We start from the raw sequence: 14,978 nt of genomic DNA, 5'->3' as shown, positions 1-14,978 counted from the left end.
TATCATTAAAATTGAATGAGGTTGTATTTCTTTTAAATCTATCAGTTGATAGAATGAAAGCTAGTGAGTGAAAGTAGCTTTTCTAGCAGTTACCTCCCTTTTATGCATTGCTCATCCAGTATTAGCCAGAAGTTACTGATATGACCAAAGTATTCGCATTGAGAGCCTATTAATTTGTAGACAAGCGACATTTGGTGGTTTGAGTAGGATTACCTTGACATGATAATTAATACATAAATATATACACGAGATGCATAGATTTACTTTTATTTTCATTCGTACAGAGGGTTAGTTTTTCTTTGCTAAATAATACATAAAATAATTGATTTTAATTTAGTAGGTAATATTTACTGTTGTTCGCTTTTATTTTATCAGGTAATGCATTAGTGTATCATAATTACTTTGATTACGTTGCGTGAGGATGGCAAGATATTTCATTTTAATAATACATGAACTGTTGGCAGTAGACTCATTCAGATTTATAAATTACCAACAGTTTACTGTAATGATTACCATGGACTTCCATAAACTACCAAGAACTTCCATGGACTACCATGAATTACCATGGATGACCATGAACTACCGTGAACTACCATGCATGACCATGAACTACCATGGATGATCATGAACTACCATGGATGATCATGAACTACCATGGACGATCATGAACTACCATGGACTACTATGAATTACTATGAATTACCATGGACTATCATGGACTACCATGAACTACCATAAACTATCATGGACTACCATGAACTATCATGAACTACCATGGACTATCATGAACTACCATGTACTATCATGAACTACCATGGACTATTATGAACTACCATGTACTCCCGTGGACTACCATAAACTACCTTGGACTATCATGAACTACCATGTACTATCATGGATTACCATAAACTATCATGAACTACCGTGGACTATCATGGATTACCGTGAACTACCGTGGACTACCATGAAATATCATAAACTACCATGTACTGCCATGGACTACCCTACCATTACCTAATGCTAGTTATAAATAATCATGTGCCAACGCTTGCATTGTAGTCCTATCTGTGAGCAGAGCCGCGAGTCTGTCTCAGCCAGTCGTAGCACATTTTCTTCTGATGGCTCTAACCAAATGGGAATCACTAATGCAGTCTGCTCTAGCAGTAGCAACATATGTCTGACCAAGGTCACTTCCGATATGATGAGGACTCGTTGCCATGGTGGTAGTGAATCGGACAACGCTGCCGCTACAGACAGTAACTCGGAAGCATCCTTAGCGCAGAGCAAGTCAAAGGCACGATTATCCTTTCATGAACTCGGTAAGATTTGCACTCCTGTTTCACACTGCCCTTTTTTTGTCAAACACTCGTTCATATTCTTCATCCTGTTGCTTTTCTTTCAGCAAGTCTAGTCATGCTATCTCACTAAACGCTAACTGAAACAGGATGATGTACTCTCTGCACTGCATCTCTGGCTTCAGTGTTTATATTCTACGTGAACATCAGCGATTTTACTCTGCTTCGCACTGCATTCTTCACGCCTAGATTATTGTGGATTTTTCCAACGATCACGGTTCTATTATCATAACACGGTGCAAAGGCGGTGAAGGCCAAAAGTCTAATAGCTCAATTCGAAGGCTAATAACCTTCGAAATTCCTTGATTGAAAACTAGACACAGAAAAGAACAACAATGGCTCGACTAGCTTATCCGTTCATCAAAGATTACATGGGTGAAGGTGATTTGCAAGGCAAACAAGCAAGCAGTCTTACTCATGTGTTTTTCGAGTCAGACAATGGAGTGAACGAAATATTTAGTTGTCAGTTGATTTCGGGTGAAAACTTACTCACAAACAGCTCTTTCACTCTGGCTTATTTAATAAACGTAGAAATAAGCACTGCTTGGAATACATTCACTTTATGTGGTTAGTACTAATTTTCATCAACTGCGATAGACTGAGTGACTATAGGCTGAGTGACTAGATTTCAGTGGGGCGTCAGCCCATTTGCAATAAGTGTCATAGACCAATCAGAGCAAAATTATTGCATCATAGACAATCAGAGAGAGAGAGAGAAAAGATTATATGTGAGAGGCCAATTATAGAAAGGGCTAAACATTACATATCAATTCATATTTCCTCACACTGAAACACTCTTTTTGATAGTGTTGCTGAATGCTATAAAAATAGAACTTGGATTTGATAACCCAATCACTTTTTCAGTTTGCTAAGTGTTCAGGGTCAGTCAATTTTATGGAGGGGAGTTGTGCTTTCATGGTAGGGTTGCTTGGGTAATTTTCAGGCATTCAAGCGTTAAAATGGATGTCATGTGTTTGGTGGATTATAGCTGCTCACTTTAATGATTGGCATGTCTTAGATGTGGTCAAGGAGGAGAGTGGAGAGATACTGCAGAAGGCCACGCCAATAATTGATTCAACTTTCTATCAGCCACCAGAGCTGACAGAAGCACAACTTAATACTACAGTTTTCATAGACCCGAGTAATCCCTTCTCTGAGTCTGTCCAGTCCAAGCTTCTTCGGAAGGTACGTCACGATGCTAACAGGATGTTACAGGGCATATAACAGCAGATGTGTTACTGTGGGCGTGTCTTTGCAGAGGTGGTACTGGGGGCGAGTCCTTGCAGAGGTATCACTGCGGCTGTGTCACTGCAGAGGTGTTAATGTAGGCGTGTTCTTGCAGTTGTGTTACTGTGGATGTGTCCGTGCAGAGGTGTTACTGTGAGTGTGTCACTGCAGAAGTGTTACTGTGTGTGTGTCGCCAAAGAGGTATTACTGCGGGCGTGTCGCTACTGCAGGAGTGTTACTGTAGGTGTGTCACCGCAGAGGTACTGCTAGGCTGATAGCTTTCTAACCTAAAGTTATAATGTAAATTGATTATGTTTTCATATGAGCGGTTCCAAAGACATTAAATGGTACTTGCTCAATAAATGCGATAAAACTGTTTTTCTTACTCTTATTTTATACTTCTTTATGTTAGCACCATAGACTTATTAACTATACTTAGTATAGCTAATAGGTCTATGGTTAGCACTAACCTTTAAATGACATTTAATATTGGACTCTCCAGGTTGACCTCAGCTCTTACGAGGAAGTTGAGGTACTTCCCGATGCTATGCCAAAAGTGAAAGTAGGAAGTAAGATGACTCTGTCCGGCCTGACTTTGAAGATTGTCAGCAAGATTGGTAGACAATTTTTTACAAAACATTTCAATTATTTTGTTTGCATCATTAGATTAATGACGCGTGTAATAATCTCCAATGTGGTACATTTGGAACCACATAGGGTCCCAAACGAGTTTATTGTATACTCTCTTCTGTGTGTTTGTAGGCCAAGGAGGATTTGCCTCCACATACAAAGCAACTATCTTGCAATCAGAGAAGTCATTGCAGACGTCTGTCACTTCTGAATATAGTATGTTATGCCTTAGACTTAGCTAGTAAAATCTTATAACGTAGTAAAATGCCATAATATCTTCGTCGTCACGCATCGTGGCAGGTTATAAGGTGACACTATGCTGTTGCAGGTTTGACTACGAGCTCACAATACATCAAGTCTCACCCTGTCTGTATTAAGATGCAGAAGCCGGCATGTCCGTGGGAGTTATACATTTGTCGAGAATTGAGAGAGCGCATGCAATGCATGGACGATGATTTAGATAGAGATATCGTGAGTAGACTTTGCAATGGCTTATATCCTGTTAATGGACTAGAAGAAGATGTTTTCATCAGACCAAAATCTTTGTCATCATTTCTTTTATTCAAAATATATAATAGTAGGAATTATACGGCAAACTTCATGAAGACTCAAGAGACTCTAGTTATAATACTTTATTATACTTTGACTTCAAGAGACCCTCTAGTTCTAAAACTTTATTATACTTTGACTTCAAGAGACCCTCTAGTTCTAATACTTTATTATACTTTGACTTCAAGAGACTCTCTAGTTCTAATACTTTATTATACTTTGACTTCAAGAGACTCTCTAGTTCTAATACTTTATTATACTTTGATTTCAAGATACTCTCTAGTTCTAATACTTTATTATACTTTGACTTCAAGATACTCTCTAGTTCTTATACTTTATTGTACTTTGACTTCAAGAGGCTCTCTAGTTCTTATACTTTATTATACTTTGACTTCAAGATACTCTCTAGTTCTAAAACTTTATTATACTTTGACTTCAAGAGACTCTCTAGTTCTAATACTTTATTGTACTTTGACTTCAAGAGACTTTCTAGTTCTAATACTTTATTATACTTTGACTTCAGGAGACTCTCTAGTTCTAATACTTTATTATACTTTGACTTCAAGAGACTTTAATTGGTATTTTACTTGGCAGCCTGTACGTCAAGTAGGTATGTTGTTTGTCTAATTTTGTTCATGTTTTACAGATTGCTTCGTTAGTTTGGGGTAAAATCTTCTTTACGTGGACTTTCATTGTTTCAGCTGACGAGGGTGATGCATATCGCACCTGCGGTCTTCTATAGCGATGGTTCCTTAATGGTCAATGACTTTGTGCCCTTTGGCTCTCTCCTAAATCTTGTCAACTTGGCCAAGGCCAGAAGAATGATGGTGTGTTGCCGCAATCTTTTCCTAGCTCATTTGTTTTACATCGACGAATATGTTGCGTGTGTTGCTGTATACAACCGAGTACGCTGTATATGCTGTTATATACAACCAAGCCTTTACTTGCAATCAGTTTAACCTACCAGTTTTCCAATACACGATCTAATATTTGAGTGATTATCCTCTAACATATAACTTCATAAGTTTCTCGGAGCATTTGTAGTTTGATATGCAAAAGTTCAAATCGAGAATACACTGTTCAACTGTTTACAAAATGATAGAGCAACTCCATACCATTTGTATTCTTTTAGCTGCATGAATCACTGGTTATGTATATAACCATAGAGCTACTCCATACCATTGAAGTGCTTCACAGGTGTAAGATCATCCATGGAGACATCAAACCAGATAATGTACTCTTCATTGGTTTGTGAGTATTTTCTTGCTAGTCTACATGCTAACTTTGGTGATCACTGATTTTACATGGGAAAATTACTACATCACAGATTAGTTAGTACATCGAGGCATCGAGCAATTCAATGAATTTTCATGAAAAAATATTTTTGATGTCCAAATAAATTAGGTTTAGTGTTAAGAATACGTCGTAGAGCTTGGTGTATTTCCCAAATAGCAGTGATAATAATAGCATAAATAGTTAGAATTTGTTAATTTTGTTTCTCTGGTTATTAAACGTCGACTAAATCACTAAAATGACATGATTCTGTACAAAGTGTGCAATTATAATGCGCTTTAGACGAAGAAGTGTCGTATCCATTCTTCATCACAAATTATCAATTAATCAAGTCGTTGTTGTACATTTGCTTCTTCAGCACTTGGCGATTGTAAGTTCCATGTCTATGCCATGTTATTATCAAGTTCGCTGGCAAAATTTTTACTGGAAAAATCTCTATCATGGAATGAGTGTCCTCTATTAGTTATTCCAACCCTCAGCGAAGTCAAACCTGTACATTTAAGAGTAATTCATCACCTTATCTGCTTTGTATATCAAAGTGATCATGAAATATGTACAAATTACTCTATCGGAATATAGAGTAATTTATTCCGGAATTGAGTAAATACTGTAAGTAACTGCACATAGCGTTAAAAGTTAAATTAACGCTAAATTAATAAAATATTAGTCTATAAACACAGTTTTGATTTTTACTCCATCATAGAGACAGGAGAATGGAAGAGCATGGTGAGAAAGTAGAAAGTGTAATAAACATTTATGTCATCTATATTTTGCACTCTCCAGCGTAAGCAGTTATTTACAATAGCTTCTCATATACATCGAAGTACATATCAAACTGAGTTAAACAAGAGACCACTTTAAGTAAAGGATCTGGACATCACTTGCATATGGACCTGCTGTAACAAAGGTGTCTTCTGATGCTAGTATACCATACACTGTTCCTGAATAGCATTCTAGTCACCCATCTAAACGTTTTAAAGTTTTCAAATCGGGTTGTAAAACACTTCATGGACAGATCTGAATGAAGTGGGTAAGATTTAAACCTTAAACTTAGTGACTTGGAATCTAAGCGAAGTTCTAATGATTCTGAAGATCAACCCTCTCAGGAACACTCGTCATCACTAAAACCTTGTTTTCCATGACAACAGCGACAAAACATTCATATATATATTGATGTAATCTAGGCATTATTCATATATATATTGATGTAATCTAGGCATTATTTGTATATATACAGTCAAACATGGATAACTCGGCCACGGATAGCTCGAAAACATGGTTTATTCGAACAGTTTCTTTGGTCCGTTCCCACGTAATGATAAATTGCTATAGATAACTCGAACTCAACACTGTTAATTCGAACTGTTTTTTTGCCCAACGGCTACCGAAACGGTTGTTATCGCATTAGAAAATCACTTTATTCAAAGCCATAGAGGTAAACCTCATATTTTCGTAATTCATAAGCGTTGTTATTACCACCATCGGCAAAATAATTTTGTCAACGACTTTTCTAAAGGTTTGGTCAAATTTGATTTACACTGCTATATACGATTAATAGCACGGGCTTGCCGGGTCACGCGCCCAAGGATTTTCGCCACGCACATACAAAACAAAAACAGCGTGTTGTTTTGTATGTGCGTGGCGAAAATCCTTGAGTGCGTGACCCGGCTAGCCCGTGACGAATAGTTTTCCGACGTTGATTCCGTGTTGAATCAACGTCGGAATGTTGAATGTTTAAAACGTCTTAAAATTGTTTTTACTAAACGTATACGTTGTCTTAGCTAAAAAAAACTATTCATCGTTTGACCTAAACACAGAATACGTGTGTACATTCAATAAGCGTGAGTGATATACAATGTACCGTTAAACCTCGTAAAACTTTTAATTGAACTGCCTCGGAGTGTTGCTCTTAACGAATCCCAGGTAAAGTAAGGGATTTTTCTTTGGTAACTTTTTCTTGAAGTTGCATAAACTTCAAGAAAAGTCGGCAAAATTGATCGTGGGTAAAACGCTCAAAAGAAAAAGATGTCTTTTCTTTTGAGCATTTCAACAACGATCAAGTTTTGCCAATGTCAATCTAAAAAAACGTCCTGGCAATAACATCACCTCAAACAACAAACCAATCTCAAGTGATAGAAAAATCTCTATACTTTTTGATAAAAACGTTTTAAACTTTACATTAGAAGCATTTAATTTGAAACAAGCCATTTGTGCTTTTGATTTATATTATAGTTTGTATATGTACATGTATCTACTAATAAATAAGTAAATACATGGACTTGTGACAGTGCTCTGATAACTTGAACGCTCTGATAATTCGAACACTTTTGCTCGGTCCCTTGAAGTTCGAGTTATCCATGTTTGACTGTATATTGATGTAATCTAGGCATTATTCATATATATATTGATGTAATCTAGGCATTATTCATATATATTGATGTAATCTAGGCATTATTTGTATATATTGATGTAATCTAGGCACTATTCATATATATTGATGTAATCTAGGCATTATTTGTATATATTGATGTAATCTAGGCACTATTCATATATATTGATGTAATCTAGGCATTATTTGTATATATTGATGTAATTTAGGCGTTATTCATATATATTGATGTAATCTAGGCATTATTCATATATATTGATGTAATCTAGGCATTATTTGTATATATTGATGTAATCTAGGCGTTATTCATATACAAATATATATTGATGTAATCTAGGCATTATTCGTATCATTTTGTAAAGAATTGTTTACTGCAGTTCTCATTTGAGTTCATAGAAATCAAACAAACTGCATTTAAGTGATGACCAAAGTAGTTAACATGGAGCATATTAAAAAAATAAAATAAATTAATTTTCCCATGGGATGAAAAATTTTGAAAGGTGGCCCATTGAAGGGTTAGCAGGTGTGAAAGAGGGGATACATTGTAACATAGTGTGACATGGACAATGCTTTTGAAACCTCTCTGGAAATTGCCTCAGGTGTATCAAGAACTGCTGCCGAACTTTGTGTCACATATTCAAAGATTTGGATATTAAGGTGTTTATAAGAAAATGTTTCACTGTATGTCATTAAGTCAGACTCATAAGTCATTCGTTTATTGTCCTCTTAGTTTTAACTTCTACCTGAGAGCATGGTATTGTTTGGGAAGACTCACTTAGACAAGCAGGGCATGATCATGAGAGCATGGTATTGTTTGGGAAGACTCGCTTAGACAAGCAGGGCATGATCATGAGAGTATGGTATTGTTTGAGAAGACTCACTTAGACAAGCAACACATGATCATGAGAGCATGGTATTGTTTGAGAAGAATCACTTAGACAAGCAACACATGATCATGAGAGCATGGTATTGTTTGAGAAGACTCACTTAGACAAGCAACACATGATCATAAAGTCAGTGAACGACACGAAAGCCATGGCTGACTCGCTGGCTGTTTTCCTCTACTATTTTGTGGTTGCTTACAGTCCTAAAGTAGATGAGGAAACTCCATTCGCGACAAGCAGCATCAAGCTGATAGACTATGGCCGAAGCATAGATATCTCGAAGTTTCCTGCGGGAACAACATTTACTGCAAACAACGAAACTGAAGGATTCATCTGCGTAGAAATGAAAACTGATAGACCATGGACATACCAGGTAGGAGATTATTACTCTTCCCCTTTTGTTACACGGTAGTTTGGAGCTCTGGTGTTTTAGCTTTTTTATAGTTCTGATCTCTTTCTGTCACATCTTACTTGTTAGAATGACACAATTGGTGCCATGGTGTGAATTTTTCAGACTGACCTCTTTGGGGTGCTCGGCACAGTTTATACAATGCTCTTTGCTAGCTATATGAAGGTCAACTATGACAGCTCAAATGACAAATGGACGGCTGGAAAAGTCTTTGGAACCGCCAGGTGAGTTTTTCATTTTCTGCAGCATATTGTATTGTTTATATAATAAATTAAGAAGTCGATATTATGCGTTGAATTAACTGAAATCTATGTTTATCTATTGAAACTAAGTCTAGACCATTGAGTGGGCGTTCAAAGACCTCGCAAAGATGGCTAGAGTACTAATATCGGTGTGTTGGCATGCGTTTGTCACAAGTGACAATGAGTGACAGTGCTAGAGTCTTGCATAGGTGTTTTGGCATATACTGCCTGCATATACTGCCTGCACTAGCTTATCGGATGCATAGAATTTGTAATGTTCGTCTTGAGAACCTTCAAATGTGAAAATGGAGTATTATTTTGTGGAAGTTATTTGAAGTGCAAGAAGCAAAGATGTTGCATTTTGTTCCTTGTCAGGTTAAGAGTCACATACACTTATTTGCCTATCCAGTTCACAACTTGACATCTCAAGGCCTTCATTTTACTTCAAAGTTAGGCTTAGGCAAGTTGATATCCTTAAAATTCTCTCTTACAGGCACAGCCGTTACTACTCCTCCAAGCTCTGGGAGAAAATGTTTGATGAGTTCCTCAACATCCCATCTTGTGACGAGATTCCTGACGTGTCTCTTTGGCGTGAAAGGTTTGAGGATGAGTTTGCTGAAATGACCAGAGCCTACAGTTGTGCAGCTGCAACGATTAACTCACTTATTTCGTCGAGCTAAAACCCACCTATGAATGGCTGTGCTTACTTTGGATTTGTCAGGGTTCATAGCTCGCGCTTCGTATTAACAGATGTCTGAACTTGTAGGCAAGTTTATAGTAAACTGACATTTGACGTGATGTCACAATCTAGCTGTATCACCTGCATATTCATCTCTTAATCATATTCTTACCCTATTCTGTGGTAGATTTTGTTTATATTATAATTTTCATAGTTCCTTAACATTGCGCTAATATACATGTGGATATCGAAAAATTTTACCAAATTTTGTCTGTTATGTGAAATATTGGCTGTTGAAAGGTTGACTTCTAACACGATATGAGACAAAACAGAACAGGTAGGTAGTATTGCACTTCAGCTTAGACATGGCCTGTGAATCGTTTATATATATTTATGTATAAATATATTATAATTTATATATATAAATATATATATTACAGATATGTAGACATGTATGTCTAAGTATCACACTTGGCATACAGTAAAATAATTAACCTTCACCAGGCTGCTCATCAATCATCCCGGCTCAAGTATTTCCTTTCAATCAACCACAACTAGTCTACTATTTTCTGAGTCCAGAAATGTGATTAGAAAATGAATACAGTGGAACACATAGTGGTGTCGAGGAGGGTATCTGTCAATGTTCTGCTGTGCTATCATACCACTAATCAGATGTCTGTGCGTTTGCTCCTTTCTTTTATGGCTACAAAACACAAAACACTATCCTCTTAAGGGAAGTTCAATTATTGTGAAAAGGGTGGTTTTGCAGAAATAGGCATGCAATACACTATTACAGACATTGTGGTTTCGCTAACAATAATATCCTAGACACAGTTGATAAGGCGAAATGCCTCCAAAACCTAGCGAAATGACTTCCAGGGGTTTCAGAAAGATGACTAACACAACCATAATCTGATGACGGCAAAACTAATGCGGGATAGTAGTGTGCATGTACTTGACAGGTTGTTTCATCTGCTGACAGTTTGCTTAAAGATTTTCTGTCAAGGTCCTACGTAAAAACTTGTAAAAATATTTTGATCAGCAATTAGATATTTGGTTCACTCTGCTGTAAATTTATTCAAACTTGTGAAAATGTCCGTCACTTCCTGAGTTAATTCTTCTTCTCACCTCCTATCAAGTCAGATTTAAATTCATTCATCTCTCTCCTTATCTCATTGAGCAGTTCTTGTTTGAACTGCTCAAGTTGCGGTGGCAGCGTGTATCCGAGTTCGTGTGTATTATCAGTAGTCGGCCCGACCTTTGAGCCTGACCTAAAAAGGTCATAGTTGCTGATCGCACTCTAACATCAACAGCTTTCAATTCACTTTAGCAGTGTTCAATTACTTACTAAATGTGCCATCTGGTTCGTTAACAGCTTTTTTAAAGAAATTAAAGATGATTTTGGACGAAATTTCAACAGATTTTGTTATAAAGTATCGGTACTTTTTTATCATTTGCGATTGTTTTTGATGTTTAAAGTGATCTGACTGCAAGAATGTTTCAAGTTTGAAATTGACAACAGTTGATTGCCATTAAAATGCTCAGGAGAAAAGGATTTGCACAGACTTCTCCAAAAATGATGTCAGGAATCATTTATATTGTTTATAAGTGATAAATATACTGTCTTATTGGCATCGGGTCCTTATAGGTTGTTACACAGCCTTTAGAGGAAGATGTCAGGCAATTTGTAATCACCTAATCTATTTTTAAACTATTGGAAACATCTATAGAAATGTATCTGAAGCTATATTTTAATTTTTATGTTAACATTTAAGAAGTTAAGAGCAAATACAAAATAAAATATCTGACAACAGAGACGTGTAAGGCTACATCTTGAATGCAATAGCTGATGTCATAGCAAGAGGGACAAACAGGAAACACAACTACTGATATCAGTTTTGGAGACGAATTTTTCTTCTGAGCGTTTTAACAGCGATCAGACTGTCAATTTTAATCTTGAAACATCCTGGCAGTTAGATCACAGCAACATCAAAAACAAGCTCAAATGATAGAAAAATACAGATGCCTTTTGAGAAAATCTATGAAAATTTTGTGCAAGTTCATCTTCAAATGTGGTAAATGACTAAAACCCTTTTGGAAAGCAGCAAGCTGTGTGGAATTCTATTCAGAGTAGGAGATTCCAAAATATTTCTGTTTTCCAGGTCATAGAACAGGGAAACCAGTCAGACATAATACAAGCTTGTAAAAAAAACAAAGCTGGCAGTAAATTTAGGTCGGGAAAACTAGATATAACATTCAAACTTAAGTAACGAGGGAACAAAGTTCTTTAGGCAAACAATACAACATGGAAAACACAGAAGAAATATAGTTACCGGTTAGGTTGTTTTGAACAGTTCTGCGAAAAAACAGCGGTATGACTTGACAAAACTGCGCAAAATGTTAATCTGATCATTGGAAGCGTGTAAACTGTAAAGAACAAAATTTAGTGATGTAAAGTAGCTCATGTAATCTTTAAATATTGACGTTTCGAAAAACAAAAAACTTCTGCGTCTAGAGACAGTAAACTGCATCTCTACACTATTACTAGTTGTCAAATATCTCTACCCTATTACTAGTAGTCAACTGTCTCTACACTATTACTAGTAGTCAACTATCTCTACACTATTACTAGTAGTCAACTATCTCTACACTATTACTGGTAGTCAACTATCTCTACACTATTACTAGTAGTCAACTATCTCTACACTATTACTAGTAGTCAACTATCTCTACACTATTACTAGTAGTCAACTATCTCTACACTATTACTAGTAGTCAACTATCTCTACCCTATTACTAGTAGTCTACCATATGTGCTGTCAAGCAAGAAATGTGAAGGATTCACCACATCAAGTCGATACCCCTAACTTCAGCTTACTTGAGAAAAGGTTTCGGAGAGAAAGTGCCCGATCGAGCATTAGCAAAGGGAGAGTTTCTTGCACTGCTGTCCTCAGATGGAGGGGAAGCATCCTGTGAAATAGCATGATGAGAAATAGAAGCAGGCAACCTGATCCAAGTCAAGCTGATCTATTGTTAAGGTATTGTTGCTATATATAGAAAACTTATTTAGTGAAATCTGCAAAACATTGTCGGAGAAGTTTTTCAATCATTTTTCAGTCCATTATCATGGATCAAACTCAGAAACTCAGAACATACCCCATCGATTTTTGCCTTCCTTCTCGCTAGTTTCCTTTGCATCTCTTCCATGAGAACTGCCTTCGCTCCAATGAGAGGGGCAGGTATTCCAGTTGTCTCCACCTGTCCAAATAGCAGAGCCATTCATATACTGTCATGCCTCTAAGACAAACTTATGATAATCTATTAGAAATGAACAACTATGGTTAACTGACGGTATATATAGCTCAAAACTAAATGCAGTTTTAGAGATTTGGCTTCATACTGAGATTCTGAAAAGAAAATCTGAAAATAGGTGGCAAAGTTAATTCATACTTTTGGAGTCTTTCTTAATGTTGCAGATTGGATGGCAGTGGCAAGCCCCGACATGGACATAGAATTAGCTTTGCTGCCATTAGTCAGAGTTGACTTAGCTAGGGGTGGTATGCCACCTGCAGGAATAGGAGGTGGAGGTGGGGGAGCCGGTGGCGCTGGAACTAAAGCTGCCAATGGCAGAGCAGACTCTGAAAGATTAGCAACTAATTATTTAAAACAACACATTACCCTTGGTCAATTATTATACATGTATTCCGTTATATCAAAAACAGTAAAATAATGTACAAAAACTCGACTAGCGCTTTTCCCAGTTTTCTCATTCACATTTATGTTGCTCAAGGGTTCGTAAAGTGATACGAGTTAAGCTGCCAAATGGCATGTATAGGAATGAGCAAGGGGTGTCAATATGATAATGGCACAAACAAGCAAGTGACTTGAGTAGGCAGGTGACAAGAGAGAGTGTGTGGTCCAAGTATGTAAAGGTGGTTCACGCCATATCACAGCATGTCAGCGTTAATCTCACAATACATTGGTCTGTGATAACATAGTTTACACTATCACAAAGCCATCCACATTTACTAGTCACACAGCATCTACCATGAAGTGAAACAGATAAAACAGTCCGTGACAGCCAGCAACTATTGCTGAAGTGTTGCACATCGCGCAAACTGTCGTGGATGCTGATGTAATGTTTCCTGACATCCACATGAGTCTGAAATATCCGACATAATCGCCGAGAGAATAACTCCAACTACAGCGATACAGCGTGAACCAGCCTGGTTGGCAAAGTGGCACAATAGGCAATAGGCATCGAGCTGAGTAAATCTGAAGTGAGTTTGGCAAAGTAGGCAGATGGCATGTAGCAGTTAGTGACAATAGGGGACAAGTGACATGAGCTACTAGAAGCCAGAATAGGTGAGTGGCATGAGTGGACAAGTGGCATGTTAGCAGAGGTTGGATTGGTTTGATTGGACAAGGGGCTTGAATAAACAAGTGGCATGAGCTGCCAGAGTACTTGAGTGGCATGGGTAGGCAAGTAATATACTGTAATAGGGTAAATGCCACGAGGGGTCAAGTGATATGAGCAAACAGGAGCTAGAGTAGGTGAGTGGCACGCGTGGACAAGTGATTTGAGCAGAGGAGTGGCAAGAGTGGACAAATGGCATGAGCTAGCAGGGGCTGGAGTAGGTGAGGGGCATGAGTGGGCAAGTTATATAATAGGGTTAATGCCCGGAGGGCATAAGTAATGCTCGAAAGGCATAAGTAATGCAGGTTACCCATTATATTATTGCTTTAATACACTGTTGAGCAGGCATCCCAAGAACTAGGAAAGAGCTAAAGTAAAAATATTGCTGTCTATGCAAGTAAGTTATGTAAGACATTCAGCTGTAAAAAAAGGTTACAATAATGTAAGAAGCTTTTATGAACAAGATGTACATTAAAACCACAAATGTTTTAAATAGAGGAACACCTTTTTGATTACGCACTCTATAACATTTTCACTCTCTTGATATAGAACAGTGTTATACAGTTATCACCATTTCAATAGCACATCAGTTAAAGTTTCTAGAAAGTTCTGAATATATTCGAACCTTTACTAGGAATACCTTAGTAAATAAGCCATCCAACGCATGGTATAAAACGTGAGCAAATATTTCAACAAACAAACAATTTCCGATAAATGATGATGAGAATTTGCACATTCGGAAGTCAACATACTAGCAAGAACTTGTAATATTCAGATTGTGGTGAGCGAATGAAACTGCCAGTCTTATTAGTTGGTGCTATTGCCAGATAATTCCTGGATCAGGTGTTCATATTTTCAATGCGTATGCGATTTACAGGCTGCTTGCAAATTTACAAAAGACTGC

General features: G+C 37.2%; 1 protein-coding gene across 1 annotated transcript in view; it reads left to right on the top strand.

The window, feature by feature from the left end:
* LOC137400780 (mitotic checkpoint serine/threonine-protein kinase BUB1-like) overlaps positions 1-10,104 on the top strand; it is a 53,238-nt gene extending 43,134 nt beyond the window's left edge. Inside the window, exons 16-25 of the mRNA XM_068087117.1 lie at positions 1,060-1,319; positions 2,374-2,540; positions 3,085-3,199; positions 3,345-3,428; positions 3,541-3,683; positions 4,463-4,588; positions 4,894-5,012; positions 8,529-8,700; positions 8,842-8,960; positions 9,472-10,104. Coding sequence (XP_067943218.1) covers positions 1,060-1,319; positions 2,374-2,540; positions 3,085-3,199; positions 3,345-3,428; positions 3,541-3,683; positions 4,463-4,588; positions 4,894-5,012; positions 8,529-8,700; positions 8,842-8,960; positions 9,472-9,658 — 1,492 coding nt within the window. The 3' untranslated portion in view covers positions 9,659-10,104. The remainder of the gene's footprint in view (positions 1-1,059; positions 1,320-2,373; positions 2,541-3,084; positions 3,200-3,344; positions 3,429-3,540; positions 3,684-4,462; positions 4,589-4,893; positions 5,013-8,528; positions 8,701-8,841; positions 8,961-9,471) is intronic.
* Positions 10,105-14,978: the final 4,874 nt, after the last annotated feature.

This window comes from Watersipora subatra, chromosome 7 (assembly GCF_963576615.1).
Source record: "Watersipora subatra chromosome 7, tzWatSuba1.1, whole genome shotgun sequence".
NCBI lineage: Eukaryota > Metazoa > Bryozoa > Gymnolaemata > Cheilostomatida > Watersiporidae > Watersipora > Watersipora subatra.
This window is presented reverse-complemented; position numbering and strand designations above follow the sequence as displayed.